The following is a 22,216-nucleotide window of genomic DNA, read 5'->3' on the forward strand; positions in this document are numbered from 1 at the left end:
GATTATATAGTGTCTTGCCAAAACCAACTCTACTATACAGAAGCAAAACATGAACAATAAAAAAAGGAAAGATGAAAAACAAATTCAAACAGTAGAAATGAAATATCTCAGAAAAATAGCTGGATATACCAAATGGGACCATAAAACAAATGAAGAAATTTTACAATCCCTGAATATAAAACCAATCATTAAAACCCTGTTTTTAAGTTCCAGCAATTTACGTTTTCCTGCCATTCACATCATTTTCCGTTGGTCCCGTCTTAAAGCCAATTCTTACGATATATTGTTTTCCCGCCATTAACAACTTGATGTAGACGTTATTTCCTGTGATTTGCGTTTTTTTCTCGGGTGGCAATACTGATTTTTGAATCGATAATCTGCGCATTTCTGTTCCCAGATGGCATTGCTTTCAGCTGTATAGTTTCATTTCCGCCATCATGGTGACTTGCACATGTGCAGCAGTAATGTAGTGATGAGTGATACCGTGATTTTTCAATCACAGTACGAATTAATATTGCAGAATTTCTGCTAAGTAATTTAGCATGTGAATGTTGCTTTCAATTTGCAGTGGTGGATTATTCATGTTACTAACATGGAGAAAAAAGACAGAAAATGTATTTTGGTAGAAGAAAAGATGGCAATTCTGCTACGTGTAGATTGGCATGCTGGAACACATGCATTTAGCAAAGGATCTTGGACTCTCCGTGTCCACTTTGAACACGATAGAAAAAAACAGGTCAAGCATTGAACTCAATGCAAAGCAATCTGGCGCTATGTCAAAAAAACAGTCAACAATTAAAGATTTTTTTACATAGATAAATGTAAGTAATTGTAAATTCATTTATTTTCGGTTATTAAATTTTGTAATTTAGTATGTAGACTAACATACTAGCAGTAAGTCATCTTTTAGCCTTTTTTAAATGTTTTTTTACATTTCCTGCTATTTATACTTTTTTCCCATCAGTCCCCTGAAAAGTGTAAAAAAGAGGTTTTACTATAATTACTACATAAGACAGTATAAACAAAAATGGATAGAACATTTAAATTGAATGGATGACAGCAGACTATCAAAAATATTATGCAAATATAAAATAAGTGGAAAAGGAAGAATCGGAAGACCAAGAAAGAGATAGTGTGAGACCAGAACATGCCACCTGGTCTAAAATCCATGTTAGGAAGAAGAAAATCCTTCTAATGCCTTCTTGCTGAGAGACAGAAGGTATACAGAAGAAGAATGATGCTGCCAGGCTTATCTAGACTTAGACTAGATAAGCTCATTGACTTATCACCCTTTTTTCAAACAGGTTCGATATATGCTTGCTTCTGTGTATTAAGATGAATGCCAGCTGAGCATAAAATATTGCAGAGATGATACAGAACAAATGTTAGTTCAGAAGTAGCTTTGGATTTTTGAGTACTATTGATGCAATGCCATCAACAACAGAAAAATTTTTGATATCGAAGTTATTTAAAATCCTTTTTTTTTTTTTTTGCTGAAAGACACTAAAAACTAAAGGCATCTTTGCAGGAGCTAGGAGGAGAATGATGCCAGGGGGTCAACTTTAAATGTTGTAATAGGTGTGCCATCTTGAATGAGAGAAAAAGAAAGAAATGGAAACACACAGAAGTTGAATTCGATGGCTCTTGCAAGGTATAAGAAGGCAATTTTGTACAAGGCACGCATTTTCTGCTGTCAAAGTCAATTTTGGATATGCTGATGGCTGTTTTGCATTTGTTGCATGACTTGATATAGACTGAGTGTGAAGCTGGGGCTTTTGTTGCAATCCACTGATTTATTTTTTTTTTAAGTGCCTTCGTATACTGTTGTTGAACAAAGTTAGATTGAAAATCTCAAGTAGTAGACTCCAAACTTGAGCCATACTCCCATTGTGGATCAGAAGACCTGATTCATTGAACTACACCACCTTCAACTAATCTGCAATCCAAAATATGTATTCCAACTTCACTTTAAGTATCATTATCTTCATTCGTATTTTACTTCTAAAAATTATGTCCCTGGTCTATAATAATAATTCAGAAGTAACAGAAATAATTAGAAAATGAAAAGAATTTAGAATATTGTTGAAATCAAATGTATTTTGTATTATATAAAACTAACACTATTGTAATAACTCAATACATGCATAAACAACTTGAATTATTAAAACGATATTTTATATTCAAATATTTAAAATTTGGTGACTGCCACTTACTTTGATGAGAAGTCTGAGATGAGTGTAATGAACCAGATATTCTAAATGATGTAGCTTCCATGGACTGTGACAAACCTTGAGAACTAAGGTCTTCCTGTCATGTGGCAAGAAACTGTTGTAAATGTAAATAGGTTTACAAAATAAAAGAGCTGTAATTAAAATTTATTTAAAATACTTTTGGAAAGAAAACGCATGCAATATTTCTTTCAACATAAGGTCTTAAAGTTATAACTAAAACTTAAAATTACTTTGAAATAATTTTAAAAGCAAATGCACCCTCCCCCCCCTTTTTTTTTTAAGTTTGCTTTTAGCTATTAACTGTTGTCTGATGATCTAATGATAATAAAATTAAGCCTATAGTTGAAGTCAAATTTCTTTAGATATTTATACTTCGTAGACATTCCTTTATCTCACTTGGAATGCTTTTTTAAGTCATTGCTTAAAACAAAGTTCACTGTTTGGAGATGATTGCCAATGAAAATATCTTCATTTCCTGATTTGTACATTCTCTTGAAGACGTACGCAGAATACTATGACAACACTATACAATTAAATTTACATTACCAGATTCCTATCAACAGGATTGTTTGAAATTTTAATGTCATCTGATCTAATATTCTGGTTCACAAAGGAGTAATTAGCTGCAACTCATCTAGATTCCAGTTTTCCTATGGGTCTCTTTTCACTGTAGTTATTGGTATTTCATCAAAAACCTGTTTTGCTAGCTTTTCATCACCAATCCTGTTTAATGGATCATACTACCACAGATCATTTCTGCTCACAGATCCTTTGATATGTCGAGTTCCATTCTAATATCTTTCCTTTTACTAAAATAAAATAATGTCATTGGTGATATCTGTTCACTTCTCTAATTTTCCTCAGAAATCTCATATGCATGGTATCTAATCTTCAACTGTTTTATTTCTAATGCAACTTAGATGTACTAGTTTTGTATACAGGTATTCAGTCTACTATTCTTAGTCCTGTTTACTATTGTAACTAATTTCTCCCTTATTCCATAAATTTATTCTTGCATCTCATCATATCAGCTTTTCTTATCCTTATTATGCATTTCTATATTTAATTTGTCATGTTCATCAAAAAATATACCTAAACAGTTGAAATATTTCTTATTCTATAGCTCCTCTACTGAAAATATAGTTCATATTTTCCATGTTATTTTCAATAAAAAAAAAAGTTCTACTCCACTAATCTGGAATTTAACCTTCTAAATTATGCAGTAAATCACAGTAAATTATTTATACCTCCATATTTAAGCACTTCATTACTGTATTTCTTTCTGCATGTCTGAACAAGTCCCAAGCATAATTGGACTAAAGAAATCCTCTATATTAATGTAAATAATGTTTTATTAATGTAAAATGCATATGCAATATCAGAGTTCAAGATCGGTACCATCAACATAAGAAGCCTGAATGGCAAAGAAATGGAGTTGGCTGAGGAATTGGATACGTATCAGATCAATATAATAGGAGTGACTGAAACAAAAAAGACAAAAACAGGCGAGATCTTTCTGAGCAATAAATACAAAATGTTATATTCAGGCAATGATACAATCAAGGAAAAGAAGGAGTAGCCATAGTATTCAACACTAAATATGACGCTAATCTTCTTGAATGGCAGGCAATATCAAGAAGAGTGATATAGGCAAATATCAGAATGGGGAATTGGACAATGAGACTTATTTGTGCCTATGGTTCCACAGAAGGTTCTACAAGGTAGAAGTGGAGGAATTTGAGGCATTAGAAAAAGCAACTGACACAATGAAAAATGAAAAGTTGTCCTTGTTGGGGATCTAAATAGCAGAGTAGGAAATGATTGTCAGACATACAAAAATGCTTTGGAAAAATTTAGAGAAAAATAGCAAAGTTAATAATAATGGCAGTTACCTGTTGGATTTCTGCTCTGGACACAGACTGGTTATTACTAACACCATGTTCTCACATAAAAATGTGCACAAATTAACAAGGAGAGAAGAGGCAAGGAATAAGAAAAGTCTCATTGACTACGTTATTGTTGATAGGGATGTTTTCTCTCTGGTGGAAAAATTGGAAGTGATCACCATTTACTCTTGAGAAGGACAAAATTGAATTTCATATTGAAAAGAAGAACATGTAAAAAGGTTTTAAAGCAAATAACAGTTGAGCAGCTCTCAGATGTGAGATGTAAATAACTACACAAACATTATTCAAAAAAAAAAAAAAAAAAGAGTTTGTGAACAACAACCAAACTTTGAAGATTCAGTGGCAAGTCCTGAAGAAAACAGTGATTAATTCAGCCAGAGAGGCAGGTGGTGAGGTTGTCTGCAAGGATAGAAAAATCAGAACTGGTGGACCGGGAAGTTAAAGAGGCAGTCAAGGAAAAGAAGAAAGCATGTCAAAAATTCATAGCAAGTAACTCAGCTTATGCTCTTAGAAAATACAGAGAAAAATATGAGAAAGCACAGCATTGTATAAAATTAGCTAAACAAAAGTCATAGGAAGCCTTTGGTAAGAACATCATCATCAAATCATATCCTGTATCACCATCAAATCATTTTTCATGTAGTACTATCATATCCTGTACACCCCTTAAGGGGTGTACAGGATATGATAGTACTACATGAAAAATGTACATCATTACTAACTTCCTATCTACAATTTTCGTCCAAATCACTCTGTTACTTGTCAAGACTCCAATATTATCATTATCAGATCTTATATTTCTATCGTATAAGGCACATTGTACCGTATCAATCCACCTATATCTTGGTCTTCCTCTGGGTCGTTTTTCTGCCAACCTGGCAGAGAACACTTATTTTGCTAATCTTTCCTCGCCCATTCTGTTTAAGTGACCATACCACCTGAGATTAGCTCTGCTAACGCATTCCTAGATGCTGCCAATGTCAAGTTCTTTCCTAATATCCTCGATTTTAATATGATATTTCCATTAATGCCATTTTCAACAATTCTACCTATTTTCATTGTCTTTGTCTTTTTAAAGCTGACCTTCATACCATATCTATTACAACAGTTATTCAATTTAGTCAGGGAATCTTGCAAACTTGTAGCAGATTTATTTAAAGTATAACATCTTCCGCATAAAGCAAAGAGCTGACATTAACATCTTCAATTCTGATATCAGGTTTAATACCACTTTCCTTCATAAAATGATCCATATAGATAATGAATAACAGAGGGGATAATGTACATCCTTGGCTCACACCAGATTTAACATTAAACCATCTTCATATACTTCCTTCAATCCTAACTGCTGATTTACAACTCAAAGACTAAGAATTGCTTGATATAATGCCCCATTGACACGATACAACTGTAGCGTATTGAATAATTTCTCTCTTGGCAGCACCTTGTCATATGCCTTTTCCAGATCGACAAAACTTAAATACAGTTCTTTGTTATATTCCCATGCTTTCTCAACTATTTGTCATAAAGTGAAGATCTGATCCTGATAGCCTCTATTTGGCCTAATCCAGCTTGTTCTTCACCAAGGTTTTCTTCCACAATTCTTCTTAACCGTTTCTCAAGTATACTTGCATAGATCTTGCCCGGAACACTCAGTAGGGAAATACCTCTATAATTCTCACATTCAGTTTTATTTCCCTTTTTATAGACGGGTACTATTAGAGCTCTACTCCACTCATCGGGTATTTATCCCTCTGTCCAGGCTTTCTGAACTATGCAGTGCAGCCACTGTAAGACTTTTATACCACCATATTTCAGCATTTCTGGTCAAATATCATCTACTCCTGCTGCCTTTCCACATTTCAAGCCTTTGATGGCTTTTTCTACTTCAAGTATGGATATGTATTCCTGACTGTATGCCTGTTGAGTGTTTTTTTACCACTGTGCTGTAACTGCTTGTTTCATTTAACAATTTTTTGAAATAATTACTCCATACTTCAAGTATATCTTTTTCTCCTGTTTTCATGTAACCTTTATAATCTCTAACTCCTTTTAAAGCACTCTTTCATCCATTTCTAAGCTTCTTCAACAACCTCCAGAATATCTTACCACCTTCTTGATATTTATTTTCTATGTTCTTGCCAAAGTCCTCCCATGACTTTTGTTTAGCTAGTTTTACACAGTGTTTAGCTTTCTTACATTTGTCTCTGTATTCTCTAAGAGCACAAGCTGACTTATTTGCCAGGAACTTTTGATATACTTTCTTCTTTTGCTTCCATGCCTCATTAACTTCCTGTGTCCACCATGGAGTTCTGATTTTTCTATCCTTGCAGACAACCTCACCACATGCCTCTCTGGCTGAATCAATCAGGGTTTTCTCCAAGGTTTTTCACTGAATCTCCAAGGTTTGGTTACTGTTCTCAAACTCTTTCATTTTTTCTTCAATAATCTTTGTGTATTTTAGTCTACAGTTCACATCCGAGAGCTGCTCAACTTTTATTCCCTTTAAAAATTTCTTACATGTTATTCTTTTCAATATGAAATTCAGTTTTATCCTGCTCAAGACTAAATAGTGATCGCTTCCAATTTCAAATCCTCTGTACACTCTGGTGTACTGCACTAGGGAGAAAACATCACTATCAACAATAACATTGTCAATGAGACTTTTCTTATTCCTTGCCTCTTCTCTCCATGTGACTTTGTGCACATTTTTATGTTGGTACATGGTGTTAGTAATAACCATTCCATGACCTGAGCAGAAATCCAACAGGTATTTGCCATTATTACTGGCTTTGCTCTTTTTTCCAAATTTTCCCAAAATATTTTTGTATGTCTGACAATCATTTCCTACTCTGCTATTTAGATCCCCAACAAGGACAGACTTTTCCTTTTTGATTGTGTCAGTTGCTTTTTCTAAAGCATCAAAAAATTCCTCCACTTCTACCTTAGTAGAACCTTCTGTGGGACCATAGGCACAAATAAGTCTCACTGTCCAATTCCCCATTCTGATATTTTGCCCACATCACTCTACTTGAGACTGCCTGCCATTCAAGAAGATTAGCCTCGTATTTTGTGTTGAATACTATGGCTACTCCTTGTTTTCCTTGATTTTCATTTCCTGAATATAACATTTTGTATTTATTGTTCAGAAAGATCTCACTAGTTTTTGTCTTTTTTGTTTCAGTCACCCCAATTATGTCGATCTGGTACTTATCTAATTCCTCAGCTAGCTGTATTTCTTTGCCATTCAAGCTTCTTATGTTGATATTACCAATCTTTAACTCTGGTGATGTTGAGTTGGGGTGTGCTTTCAGATTTGTTTCAGTAGCTGACTTTTCGCTGTTCGCCCTGGTTCCCTAGCAAAAACAACCGGGGCCTTGTTTAACCGGGCGACGCCTCAGCCATCAAAATTTTGTCATGTGGTGCCATCAATTTTTATATTGGTTTAAGCCAATAAGAATACAATTTGGTCAGCTAAATCCCAAATTGCCAGCCCATCCTCGTTCGTTCAGTATCCAGGTAGATACCCAACAGGGTGCACCAAGAGAAGGTGAGGATTGGACATTAGGTAAGAAGTCCTGGTCGGTTCTCCGCATTCCTTTAAAGGCTATAAGGAGATCTCATCTCAGATTCTGGAGGTTGTTGAAGCTCAGAAATGGAGGAAAGAGTGCTGTAAAAGAAATTAGAGATGATAAAGGTGACATCAAAACTGGATAAAAGATATCCTTGTAGTATGGAGTAATTACTTCGAAAAATTGCTAAATGAAACAATCGGTGACAGCACCGTATTAAAAAAACACAGACTAGGCATGCAATCAGGAATACATATCCATACTTGAAGTAGAGAAAGCCATCGAAAGTCTGAAATGTGGAAAGGCAGCTGGAGTAGATGATATTCGACAAGTTCAGAAGGCCTGGACAGAGGGACAAATTCCAAATGATTACAATAGAGCTCTCATAGTACCCATATATAAAAAAGGAAATAAAACTAAATGTGAGAATTACAGGAGGTATTTCTCTACTGAATGTTCCTGGTAAGATTTATGCCAGTATACTTGAGAAATGGTTGAGAAGGATTGTGGAAGAGAAGCTTGAAGAACAAGCTAGATTCAGGCCAAATAGAGGCTTCAGGATGATCAGATTTTCACTTTATGACAAGTAGTTGAGAAACCATGAGAATATAACAAAGATCTGTATTTAAGTTTTGCAGATCTGGAAAATACATATGCAAGGTGCCAAGAGAGAAGCTATTCACCTGATACCACACAACCCTACATTTGTATGGTGTCAGTTGGGCATTATATCAAACAATACTTAGTCTTTATTTGAATTCTAAATCAGCAGTCAGAATTGAACGAAGTACAGGAAGATGGTTTAATGTTAAATCTGGTATCAGACAATAATGTACATTATCCCCTCTATTATTCATTATCTATATGAGGTTAATAGCAGAGAAAGCTAGGAGAAAAAACAAAAACATATATACTTGCTTTGTTGATTTTCAGAAAGGATTTCACAGTATTGACCAGAAAGTGACATTAGCAGTTCTGGAATCCTATGGAATTGATAAAAAAACTAATAGCTATATTAAAAGATGTTTATTAGAATGCAGTGGCGCAGTTAGAATAGGTGATGATTTGGGGAAATGGTTTAAAACAAGCAGAGGTACTAGACAGGGAGACCCAATATCAGCAAGCATTTTCATCGCACATTTAGAAAGAGCAATGGACAAATTGAAGGAAGATGCCAAAGGAATATCTGTACATGGAATGAGAATTAACAATCTGAGATTTGCAGATGACATTGTTATTATCGAAGAAGACGAAAGAGAACTACAAAAAACACTGAAACTGTTAAACAAGGAAGGGAAGAGATTTGGACTTGTTATGAACTTGGAAAAAAGTGAAAATGTTGAACAATTCACATATTTGGGAAGTAAAGTGACATATGACTTGGACTGTAAAAAAGAAATAAAGATCAGGATTGCAAAGGGAAGAACAAATCTGAAGGCCATGGATAACATCTGGAAAAGTGATCAGTCTGCAAACAAAACTAAGAGTACTGGAAACATGCATCTTGAGTTGGGTACTGTACGGATCTGAAACGTGAGTAATAAATAAGGAATCAAGAAAAAGAATTTTGGCATTTGAAAGAACTTGTTACAAGAAGATTCTAAGAATAGGTTGGATATAGAAAATCACCAATGAAGAGCTCTATCAGAAGCTACAACCAAACCAGAATCTAATGCAGAAGATTATAAAACGGAAGATGCAATTATTTGGACATATCTGTAGAATGAGTGAGGACCGGAAGATAAAGACATTTATATTTGGTGTTTTGGATGGTTTAAACAGAAGTGGTAGACCATACAGAGAATGGATAGACGATATAAAAGACTGGCGTGGAATGGGTGTACAAAAACTGCGACACTGTGCATTGGACAAAGAAAGGTGGAAGAAGATAGCGAAACAGGCATCAGACATCAACGGGCAGTGAGCCCATGGTTCGTGATGATGATGATGATGATGATATGGATCACATTATGAAGGATTTAATAAGTGGTATTAAACCCAATATCAAAATTGGAGATGTTAATGTCAGCTCTTTGCTTTATGCAAATGATGTTATACTTCTAAATAAATCCACTACAAATCTGCAAGATTCCCTGACTAAACTGAATAATTGTTGTAACAGATATGGTATGAAGGTCAGCATGACAAAGACAATGGAAATAGGCAGAAGCATGGAAAATATGAATTGCATTGCGAATGGAGAACCTATAGAACAAGTAAAACATTTCAGCTACTTAGGCACAATTTTGGGATTTAGCCGACCAAATTGTAATCTTATTGGTTAAACCAATATAAAAAATGATGGTACAACATGACAAAATTTCATGCCGGCTGGGGCGTCGCCCGGTTAAACAAGGTCCCCGTTGTTTTCGCCAGGGAACCAGGGCAAACAGCGAAAAGTCAGCTACTGGAACAAATCTGAAAACAAACCCCAACTCAACATCACCAGAGTTAAAGATCGGTACTATCAACATAAGAAGCCTGAATGGCAAAGAAATGGAGCTAGCTGAGGAATTAGATAAGTACCAGATCGACATAATAGGGGTGACTGAAACAAAAAAGACCAAAACTGGTGAGATCTTTCTGAACAATAAATACAAAATGTTATATTCAGGAAATGACAATCGAGGAAAAGAAGGAGTAGCCATAGTATTTAACACAAAATACGAGGCTAATCTTCTTGAATGGCAATCAGTCTCAAGTAGAGTAATGTGGGCAAATATGAGAATGGGGAACTGGACAATGAGACTTATTTGTGCCTATGGTCCCACAGAAGGTTCTACTAAGGTAGAAGTGGAGGAATTTTTTGAGGCTTTAGAAAAAGCAACTGACACAATGAAAAAGGAAAAGTTGGTCCTTGTTGGGGATCTAAATAGCAGAGTAGGAAATGATTGTGAGACATACAAAAATATTTTGGGAAAATTTGGAGAAAAGAGCAAAGCTAATAATAATGGCAAATATCTGTTGGATTTCTGCTCAGGACATGGACTGGTTATTACTAACACCATGTTCCAACATAAAAATGTGCACAAATTCACATGGAGAGAAGAGGCTAGGAATAAGAAAAGTCTCATTGACTATGTTATTGTTGATAGTGATATTTTCTCCCTGGTGCAGGACACCAGAGTGTACAGAGGATTTGAAATTGGAAGTGATCACTATTTAGTCTTGAGCAGGATAAAATTGAATTTCATATTGAAAAGAATAACATGTAAGAAAGTTTTAAAGCGAATAAAAGTTGAGCAGCTCTCAGATGTGAACTGTAGACTAAAATACAGAAGTATTATTGAAAAGAAAATGAAAGAATTTGAGAACAGGAATCAAACCTTGGAGATTCATTGGCAAACTCTGAAGGAAACATTGATTGATTCTGCCAGAGAGGCATGTGGTGAGGTTGTGTGCAAGGATAAAAAAATCAGAACTCCCTGGTGGACACAGGAAGTTAAAGAGGCAGTGAAGGAAAAGAAGAAAGCATATCAAAAGTTCCTGGCAAATAAGTCAACTTTTACTCTTACAGAATACAGAGACAAATGTAAGAAAGCTAAACAGTGTGTAAAACTAGCTAAACAAAAGTCATGGGAGGACTTTGGCAAGAATATAGAAAATAAATATCAAGAAGGTGGCAAAATATTCTGGAGGTTGTTGAAGAAGCTTAGGAATGGAGGAAAGAGTGCTGTAAAAGGAATTAGAGATGATAAAGGTGAAATGAAAACAGGAGAAAAAGATATCCTTGAAGTATGGAGTAATTACTTGGAAAAACTGCTAAATGAAACAAGCAGTAATGACAGCACAGTGATAAAAAACACTGACCAGGCATGCAGTCAGGAATACATATCCATACTTGAAGTAGAAAAAGCCATCAAAGGCTTGAAATGTGGAAAGGCAGCAGGAGTAGATGATATTCGACCAGAAATGCTGAAGTATGGTGGTATAAGAGTCTTACAGTGGCTGCACTGCATAGTTCAGAAAGCCTGGACAGAGGGACGAATTCCCGATGATTGGAGTAGAGCTCTCATAGTACCCATATATAAAAAGGGAAATAAAACTGAATGTGAGAATTACAGAGGTATTTCCCTACTGAGTGTTCCTGGCAAGATCTATGCAAGTATACTTGAGAAACGGTTGAGAAGAATTGTGGAAGAAAAGCATGGTGAAGAACAAGCTGGATTCAGGCCAAATAGAGGCTGTCAGGATTAGATCTTCACTTTACGGCAAATAGTCGAGAAAGCATGGGAATATAACAAAGATCTGTATTTAAGTTTTGTCGATTTGGAAAAGGCATATGACTAGGTGCCAAGAGAGAAACTATTCAATACGCTGCAGTTATATGGTGTCAATGGGGCATTATATCAAGCAATACTTAGTTTTTATTTGAGTTGTGAGTCAGCAGTTAGAATTGAAGGAAGTACAGGAAGATGGTTTAATGTTTAATCTGGTGTGAGACAAGGATGTACATTATCCCCTCTGTTATTCATTATCTATATGGATCACATTATGAAGGAATGTGGTATTAAACCTGATATCAAAATTGGAGATGTTAATGTCAGCTCTTTGCTTTATGCGGATGATGTTATACTTCTAAATAAATCCGCTACAAGTCTGCAAGATTCTCTGACTAAATTGAATAGCTGTTGTAATAGGTATGGTATGAAGGTCAGCAATAAAAAGACAAAGACAATGAAAATAGGCAGAATCATTGAAAATGTCAACTGTGTTGTGAATGGAGATCCTGTGGAACAAGTAAAACATTTCAGCTACTTAGGCACAATTTTTACTGAAGATGGTAAACTAAATATAGAAATAGACAACAGAATCAGCAAATCTGGTATCGTGGGAAGTCAATTGAATAAATTCATATGGAATAAGAAAGAAATTAGTCGGAACACTAAATTAGCTGTATACAAGACAGTGTTCAAACCAATTTTAACTTATGGATCTGAGAGCTGGGTCAGAAGTAAAACAGTTGACCAAAGACTAGAGACCGCAGATATGAGAGTCCTGAGAAAGATTAGAGGCATGAACAGATGGCATCAATGGCAATATCATATTAAAAATGAGGATATTAGGAAAGAACTTGACATTGTCAGCATCCAGGAATGCGTTAGCAGAGCTAATCTCAGATGGTATGGTCACTTAAATAGAATGGGAGAGGAAAGATTAGCAAAACAAGTGTTCTCTGCCAGGTTGGCAGGAAAACGACCCAGAGGAAGACCAAGATATAGGTGGATTGATACAGTACAAAGAGCCTTAGACGATAGAAATATAAGATCTGATAATGTTGGAGTCTTGACAAGTAACAGACTGATTTGGAGGAAAATTGTAGATAGGAAGTTAGTAATGATGTAATTTTTTCATGTAGTACTGTCATATCCTGTACATCCCTTGAGGGTACATGGCAGGAATTTGATGATGATGATGATGATGAGGCACAATTTTTAGTGAAGATGGTAAATTAAATATGGAAATAAACAACAGAATCAACAAAGCCAGGATGGTAGGAAGTCAACTGAATATATTTATATGGAATAAGAGAGAAATTAGTCAAAACACTAAATTAGCTATATACAAGACAGTGTTCAAACCAATTTTAACTTATGGATCTGAGAGCTGGGTAAGAAGTAAAACACTTGACCAATGACTAGAGACTGCAGATATGAGAGTTCTGAGAAAGATTAGAGGCATGAACAGATGGCATCAATGGCAATATCATATTAAAAATGAGGATATTAGGAAAGAACTTGACATTGTCAGCATCCAGGAATGCGTTAGCAGAGCTAATCTCAGATGGTATGGTCACTTAAATAGAATGGGAGAGGAAAGATTAGCAAAACAAGTGTTCTCTTCCAGGTTGGCAGGAAAACGACCCAGAGGAAGACCAAGATATAGGTGGATTGATACGGTACAAAGAGCCTTAGACGATAGAAATATAAGATCTGATAATGTTGGAGTCTTGACAAGTAACAGACTGATTTGGAGGAAAATTGTAGATAGGAAGTTAGTAATGATGTAATTTTTTCATGTAGTACTGTCATATCCTGTACATCCCTTGAGGGTACATGGCAGGAATTTGATGATGATGATGATGATGAGGCACAATTTTTAGTGAAGATGGTAAATTAAATATGGAAATAAACAACAGAATCAACAAAGCCAGGATGGTAGGAAGTCAACTGAATATATTTATATGGAATAAGAGAGAAATTAGTCAAAACACTAAATTAGCTATATACAAGACAGTGTTCAAACCAATTTTAACTTATGGATCTGAGAGCTGGGTAAGAAGTAAAACACTTGACCAATGACTAGAGACTGCAGATATGAGAGTCCTGAGAAGGATTAGGGGCATGAACAGATGGCATCAATGCCAACATCATTAAAAACAAGGATATTAGGAAACATGCTTTAATGTATTAGAGAGCTAATCTCAGGTGGTATGGTCACTTGAACAGAATGGGAGGAAAGATTAGCAAAACAAGTGTTTTCTGCCTGGTTGGCAAGGAAAAGGTCCATAGGAAGACCAAGATATAGGCAAATTGATACAGCAAAAAAATGCTTTAGAGGAGAGAAGTATAAGATCTGATAATGTTAGAGTCTTCACAGGCAACAGATTGATTTGGAGGAAAATTGTTGATAGGAAGTTAGTAATGATGTAAATTTTTCATGTAGTACTATCATAATCCTGTATACCCCTTGAGGGTACATGTCAGGAATTTAGCGATGCATATTTATTTCATTTTTCCTAACTGCTACATAAAAACATATGCACTATTTTATCCTATGTGAAGTACAGCATTTTATGTCTGCAAAGTGACAAGAGGAATAAAAATTTTGGAGTGTGAATGTATAAATAAAAAAAATAAATCTTGTAATACCTTTTATATTCTTCATCCATTTTAGCAACTTTTGGAAATTGTTGAAAGCTGGTCTGCACTCTCATGTGACAGCTAATTGTGGAATTGCTAATCCCACAATTGATTTTTCTGAGTTGCATTATTAAAAACAAAAGTTTCTGGGATGGAAAAACCTTATGTTAATATATTAACATATGGTTTTTCCATCCCAGCAAGAGGCTGAAAAAAAAAAAAAAAACTACAAAAAAATCTCAAGTCAGTGCCTAGAGTTGATCTTGCAGTATAATGGTCTCTATCCTGATGGTCCAGTTATGAAAGGTTTCAACAAGCAACTTGTTAAAATGTGCTTTATCAAATGAATTACTTCTGTATCTTATCTATATCTTAATCTGTTCTGTTAATATACATTTAAGCACTGTTAATGCAAATCTAATGTTGTATTAAACTTCACAGTAATTAAGCTAGTAATAAATCAGTCTCTGTACACTATAAAAAAATCTACATTATATTTACTATTAATTATATAATTACGTTATATCTATTATAAATTTGATATATTCAGCAGGATTTTGAGTTCAGTTTAACTAAAGGAAAAAAAAATCAGAAAACTTAAAAAAAAAAAAAATAGAAGCATTTACAGAAATATATTTTTAACTTTAACATTTTGCTTTATAGTTAATCATCAAATAGTTTCTTGAGGTATTCATGGGAATACTATTAATGCAGATAATATCATGATGTCTCAATTAACCTTCAAATAATCAAACCCTAAGTTAACCGATAACTGAATGGGTGTGTTAAGTGTCTTCTGGTACAGAAGACACATAACAGTACCTTCAGATAACTATGCCCTCAATTATCTGACAAGCAAACTGATTTTCCAATGCAATCTAATAACTGAGAGATTGCTATAATCAGTCTTTAGTAATTTTGAACTGAATATTTTTGCCAGAATGTATTGTTCATGAAAATTATCTTGATATTAACTCCATTGTCTTGACTTGGGATGTAGCAAAAAATATGGAAATTCCAGTTAAGAAAGGGGATGTGGAACTATAAGACGTAATTATGATACGCAGGAGGCAGCTTGAAGCAGTATTATGGAATAAAGTTCTACAAGAGAAGGATGTACATTGTACATAGTGTCTCTCATGCACTATGTACATCCTTCTCATGCACTATGTACAAGAGAAGGATGTACATAGTGCATGAGAGACATCTGAAAGAAGCAATATAACATTATACCAAAGGTCAGAAGAGTAAATAAGGTAGGAGTTGGATGAATGAGCAATATCATTAAGCATGAGCTACAAAAAAAAAAGATTGTTGAGGGTATATATCATATTTTTCTGTGTATAAGACAATACTTTTTTCTAAAATTTTTAGACCAAAAATTGGGTGTCATTTTGTACACGGGGGGGTAACCTGTCAAAAGATCTGCAGTTGCTCTGGCGAAACTGATGGTACGTCGTCTCCATGAACAGGCTTCTGCCAATCACTAACCTTTGTCAATGACGTCATTAACAGCTGATTCCGAATAAACTAATCAGAACTCTGAAAGCATTCATATGTCTGCAACTTGTTGGCGGGGTAAGTTAATGCATTAATAATATTTTGAGCACTAGCTCAAAAAATGTCCAAAAAAAAAACGATTGTCATATATTCTTCAAAATTCAAGTTAAAAGTCATCAATTACACAAAAGAACATGGAAATAAAGCTTCAGAGAGACAGACACTTTCCTGTGAAATCAACGTTCATTTCTCTTGCAAACCTTTTTGCCCTCATATTGAATAAGCTTGGTTGACACACATATCCCACTCTGGCACTGCTCCATAATCCAAGTGTTAAGCCGCTGCTCCAAGTTTAGCTGTTTTCCCTCTTAAGGCCCTCTTCTTTTTTGGCATCTCGAGTAGTCGTTCTTCCTGTTTTCTCCACTTTTTAATCATATACTCAGTGGGAGGAGGTATGATTAGATAGTGGAGAAAACAGGAAGAACAACTAGTTGAGATGCCAAAAAATAAGAGGGCCTTAAGAGGGAAAACAGCCAAACTTGAGCAGAGGCTTAACACTTGGATTATGGAGCAGCACCAGAGTGGGATATGTGTGTCAACCAAGCTTATTCAATATGAGGCAAAAAGGTTTGCAACAGAAATGAACATTGATTTCACAGGAAAAGCAAAATGGTGCTTTAACTTCATGAGGAGAAAAGGGTTGGCCATACACAAACCAAGTGAGCCCAGAAAATGCATCTTAGCATGTATCTTAAAAATATTACCTAATTACTAAATATACTTGGAATATTTAAAAAAATGTGCATTATGTTTTATGTTTGAAATACTGATTTCTTAATTTTGGGTTCGTAAAAGTAGGATTCGTCTTATACATGGAAAATACAGTATAGGGAGAAAGGTGACCATCTAACTCATGAACAGTACAAGAATAAGGCAAGAAAGGTGACCAGCTTGATATTAAACTGGTCAAACAAGCTAAAAGAAACCCCAATTTTGTTATTTGGAAAATAGGAAAAAGAATGACTATGGAAAGATAACTTTAATGAGTGCAGATGGTAGCGAGGTAACAGAGGCAGACAAAATTGAGTGACCACTATGCAAAGGTATAACATCCAAGTGATGATATTGTTATGTCAGAGATGACAGGGACTGATGTTAGAACAGAGATTAATGAATTGGTGACACTTAAGATATTGCAGAATCTGAATGAAAATACAGCTTGGATGGAATATCAGCTCACATTTTAAGAGAATGTGCAGGGGAACTGCCTTTGACTAGACTATTTAAGTTCCAAAAGAATTGAAGGAGGGCAATATAATTCCTTTGCATAAAGGCAGATCTAAGTAAAGCCAGATTGCTCTCTTGAAGCTATGATCAAGCAAAAATTGTCATACTTCAGAATATTATGCAAGCAAATGACAGTCTGGAGAAGATGATGATGCTTGCTAAAGTTGATGAAAGCAGGAGAAGAGGAAGACCAAGAATTAGATGGGTGGATGGAGTTAAAGAAGCAACTGGAGTGCACTTGGAGGTTCTGAAAGACATGGTCAGGGACAGATCGGAATGGAGAGTGTATGTTCGTGGAGTCGCCAGGAGTCTGAAACGACTCGATGGATCATAACAAATCTGTGCCACCAGATTATAGACCAATCAGTATCTCAGAACCAGTGGTAAAAGTACTAGAAACTCTGGTCAAAAAGGGAATTCATGAATGGACAGATAATATGATACTCTATGAGGGGCACATGGCTTTGTGAAAGGTCGTTCATGCCTTAGTAATCTACTAATTTTTTATAATAAGAGTGACAGCCAAGTTGGATAAAGGGTATGGCTACACAATGATTCTGCTGGATTTTGCAAAGACATTTGACCGAATACCACATAGAAATCTGTTATGCAAAAAAAAAAAAAAAAAAAAAAAATGGAGATGGATTGGAAACTAGTGATATGGATCAAAGGGTGGCTGATGAACAGATACTAAAAATTAGTATATTAGGAGTTGAGAACTGCTACCTTTATCCACTTCCTGTTCTTTCATAACTTGCTTTTCAGTTTCTCTCTCTTTGATCCTGCCACACTGACTTTATCAAAAACAGTAAAAAAACAGTATCAAAAATAAGGAAACACTGAGTCAGTATGCCCAGAGATAACTGGGTGAGAATTGGTTAGGAGTAGAAGTGGAGGGATATAAAACTTTCTGGCAAGATAGAAAAGTGAAATGAGGAGAGAAAGTAGCAAAGGAATTGTGTCTACTAAGAGTGGAAATAGAAAATACTGGAGCATGTGAAGTTTTAGTGAAAATAGCATATCTATAAAAGGAAAATAAAATGGACTCAGAATTACAAAGGAATATATCCAGAGTGTTCCAAATATTATTTATGCACATTAGAAGTTAAGCATTGTGGATGGAAACTTGAACGCACTGGATTCAGAAAAAACTTATGTGGCTTTTACTTCTCCCTTCCATGGTCAAACTACTGTTTTTCATTCTTCAGATCCAGATACTTGTTAGAGAAATAATCCATATTGGAATGGAAGCTTTCATTCCTCACTCTGTTCAAAATTTCCAACATATCTAAACTGTGGGTCTCCAAGAAGTGTACCAGGGCAGTCAATTAAACTCGAATACTTGCCGTCTGTGCTGATGGAATCACACCTATTGTTCTTAAGAGATGTACTCCTGAACTAACACGTTCTTTATCACCTATACACTAAAATGTACTCACTTGGCATCAAAACTACAGAAATGAAATAAGCCCATATACTGCCAGTTCCCAAAAAAGGTTATAAATGTCTACCATAAAGTTGTCAACCTACTGCACTCATCTCAATTTTGTCCTCTAATACCTTGAGAACTGGTATCTAATTAGTAATCACCAATATGGATTTCACTAATCTAGATCCATAGGATATCTCTTGGCCTACATCATGCACCTCTGAATTCATTTCATAGAAAGATTGAGAATTTCTGAATTCATTTCATAGAAAGATTGAGAAATTAAGAAAATGTGCCATTGCACATTAACATCTCTAAGACTTCTGAGAAGGTCTGGCATCAAGGACTTCTGAACAAATTATCATCATATGGGCTGCCTTCATCTCTCAGATCAATCCCTACATGCACTGAACACTGATCTCCATAGTATCCTTGATTGGGGTGAAAAATAACCTAGTCAACTTCAATGCATCCAAAACAGTTTTGCTTGTTTTCTTACACAAAAAAAGGAGAGAAAAAAAATCTCAGATTTTCTCAACTTAGTTTTCATAATGCTCAGGTCAACAGTCGAGACCAAATCTTTCTCTTCTCATGCCAACTTACTCCAAACCATTCTTGGCATAATCATATCACTTCTATAGCACCATCAGCATCCAAAAAAATTTGGCATCCTTTACAATCAAGACAGTACTTATTTTCTCAAGAGTTACTTACTTAATCTGTATAAATTCCAAATCTGGCCAATCTTGGAATGCTGCTCTCTTGTTTGGGGTGGTGGTGCACCTAAGACCTCCCTAAATATTTTTGATTGATTAATGACGTCTCTTACTCTCTTCCGTCACTTTCTCATCGAAGATTAGTTTTGTGTCCCTGGTACAGATATTTCCATGACTGCTGTTCAGCATAACTAGAATCCATTATGCTCATCATTTCTGCCAGATCTATAGGAATTTGAGCAACTGCTGCTCGACATCACTTTAGAGTCAAACTGCAAAATCACAGAAACTGCAACACCCAGTCATCTTTCATTCTAATCCACCTCAGTTCTGTGGAACAGCCTCTCTCATGAATGAGAGAGAGAGGATGAAGCATTTCCAAAATGACTACAACCTCCAGCAGATTTAAGACAAATAGTTAAAGTCATGGGAATACAACAAGAATCTGTATTTACATTTTGTAGATGTGGAAAAAGGATATGACAAAGTAACAACAGGAAAGTTGTTGTTTTTTTTTTAAATAAAAGAAAACACTACAATTGTAAAGAAAAATGGAACATTATGCAGTTCAATACATAATCTATATTTAAGGTGTAAGGTGTAAGCCAGCAGTTAGAAGTGATAGAAGATTGATGATAAACCAGGTGCGACAGAAGGGTGTAATACATTCTTGTGCTATTCAAAATTTATATGGATCACATTATGATGGAAAGTAGCGTCAGGCCTGACATCAAATTTGGAGATATTCAACTCAGTTCTTTACTTTATGCAAATAATGTTATCCTCTTAAAGAAACCAGTACAAGTCTGCAGGAAGGATTCCCTAACTAAATGGAATAAGTGCTTAATAAATTTGGTATGAAAATCAGTAACAAAAAGACAAACTATGAAAATAGGAGGAACACTGAAAACCAACTATATCCTGTAGGACAAGTAAAACGTTTCAGCTATTTAAAAACATTTTTAGTCAAGATGAAAAATTAAATATAGAAATAGACAACAGAAATAGAAAAGCCAGTATGATAGGAAGTCAAAAAACATTTTTAGTGAAGATGAAAAATTAAATATAGAAATAGACAACAGAATCAGAAAAGCCAGTATGGTAGGAAGCCAGCTGAATAAATTTATATGGAATAAGAGAGAGAAATCAGTCAAAACACTAAACTGTTAAGCTATATACAAGACTAGTGTTCAAACAAATTTTAATTTAGGGATTTCAGAGTTTGGTTAGAAATAAAACAGTTGTTCAAAGATTGTAGGCCACAGATGAGCATTCCAAGATAAATTAGGACAGTAAACAGATGGCATAAACTGGAGAGCCATATTATAAAGGAAATTAACATTGCTAGAATTCTGAATGCAGGAATGTGCAAGCAGAGTTGATCTCTGTTATGCTATGATCACTTAAATTGAATGGGAGAGTAAAGATTAGCAAAATAGGTGTTTAATACCAGGATGGCAGGAAAGAGACCAAGATGTAAGTAGACTGATGCAATTAAAAGTGCCTTGATCTGACACCGTAGATAATAGAATAATCATGAGGAAAGTTACTGTTAATTGAATCCCTTGATTTCCTCAAGTCACATCCCCTTCCTCTCCCAAATATATCTGAACTATTTAAATTTACAGTGCATACAGGTTATTTTGAATGGAAAGAGAAGATGGAACAGCAATGCCCCCCCCCCCTTTTCTCTGTTTAGCCAATTTCTACATAGTACACTTGGAAAAGCTAGCGATGAATACAACCACTCTCAAAACAGTGATTTGGCTGGCTACACTATGTTAATGATGTATTTGCTATATGGCCACATGGTCCAGACACACTAGAATACATTTTTAGTGCATTTGAATAAACAACACCCTAAAATCCACTCCAGAATGGAACAGGTAGCTAATAACTGTCTGCCCTTCTAGGATACACTAATCACATGGCTTCCAGATGGTTCCTTATCTTTTTCTGTTTATAGAAAACCCACACACATACAGGGAGATATCTGCAAACAATCACATCATGGTCCAGCTCAACAGTATGGTATCCTAAATACACTAAAATTCACAGCGCTATCGGTTCCAATGACAATGTCTTACAACTGAACTCACTCAACTTGTATCACACTTTCTTAGTCAATGGCTATAATCCCCATAGAATTAAAAAAAAAAAACTAAATGCTCCCCAAAATACCCTCCATTACCTATCACACAAGACTACAGCAAACCTGTTACCATCCCATACATCCAAGGCACATCTGGAAAGATATCTAGAGTGCTTAATAAATATCAGCTATGCACCATATTTAAACCACATGTCAAATTGGCAATTTGAAGTGGCCTGTCTTACTATGGACCAACAGGAAGAACTATTGACATTTGCCTTGGTGAACATAAAAAAAATACATCTGGCAAGTTGGGTGTAGCAGACCATGCCTTGGATACCCCTTCAACACAGGATCAAATAGAAGAAAAAGTGCTATACAGAAGTCATAAGTCAGAGAGATTGTTTCTGGAATCAACAACAGTTTTAAAACATATTCCAAACCTCAACAAATATGGCTGTATAAATTTACCAAAAATAGATCTAATTAGTACTTGTTTTTTCTCTTTTTCCAACACAGATGGCACCTAATTATGACTTTAGTTCCTTGTGTTGTCCTCTGTTACAATTTTTTTAAACTATTCCCACTGTTTTACCAAATTGTTTTGTGTACTGTGACA

General features: G+C 35.2%; 1 protein-coding gene across 1 annotated transcript in view; it reads right to left on the reverse strand.

The window, feature by feature from the left end:
* Positions 1 to 22,216, reverse strand: part of LOC150106813 (WD repeat-containing protein 91) — a 324,316-nt gene that overhangs the window by 154,811 nt on the left and 147,289 nt on the right. Inside the window, exon 8 of the mRNA XM_090392727.1 lies at positions 2,214 to 2,307. Within this exon, the coding sequence (XP_090248853.1) occupies positions 2,214 to 2,307 (94 nt within the window). The remainder of the gene's footprint in view (positions 1 to 2,213; positions 2,308 to 22,216) is intronic.

The sequence above is a fragment of the Typopeltis vanoorti genome, chromosome 5, assembly GCF_054136105.1.
Source record: "Typopeltis vanoorti isolate ZY-2024b chromosome 5, IOZ_Tvanoo_1.0, whole genome shotgun sequence".
NCBI lineage: Eukaryota > Metazoa > Arthropoda > Arachnida > Uropygi > Thelyphonidae > Typopeltis > Typopeltis vanoorti.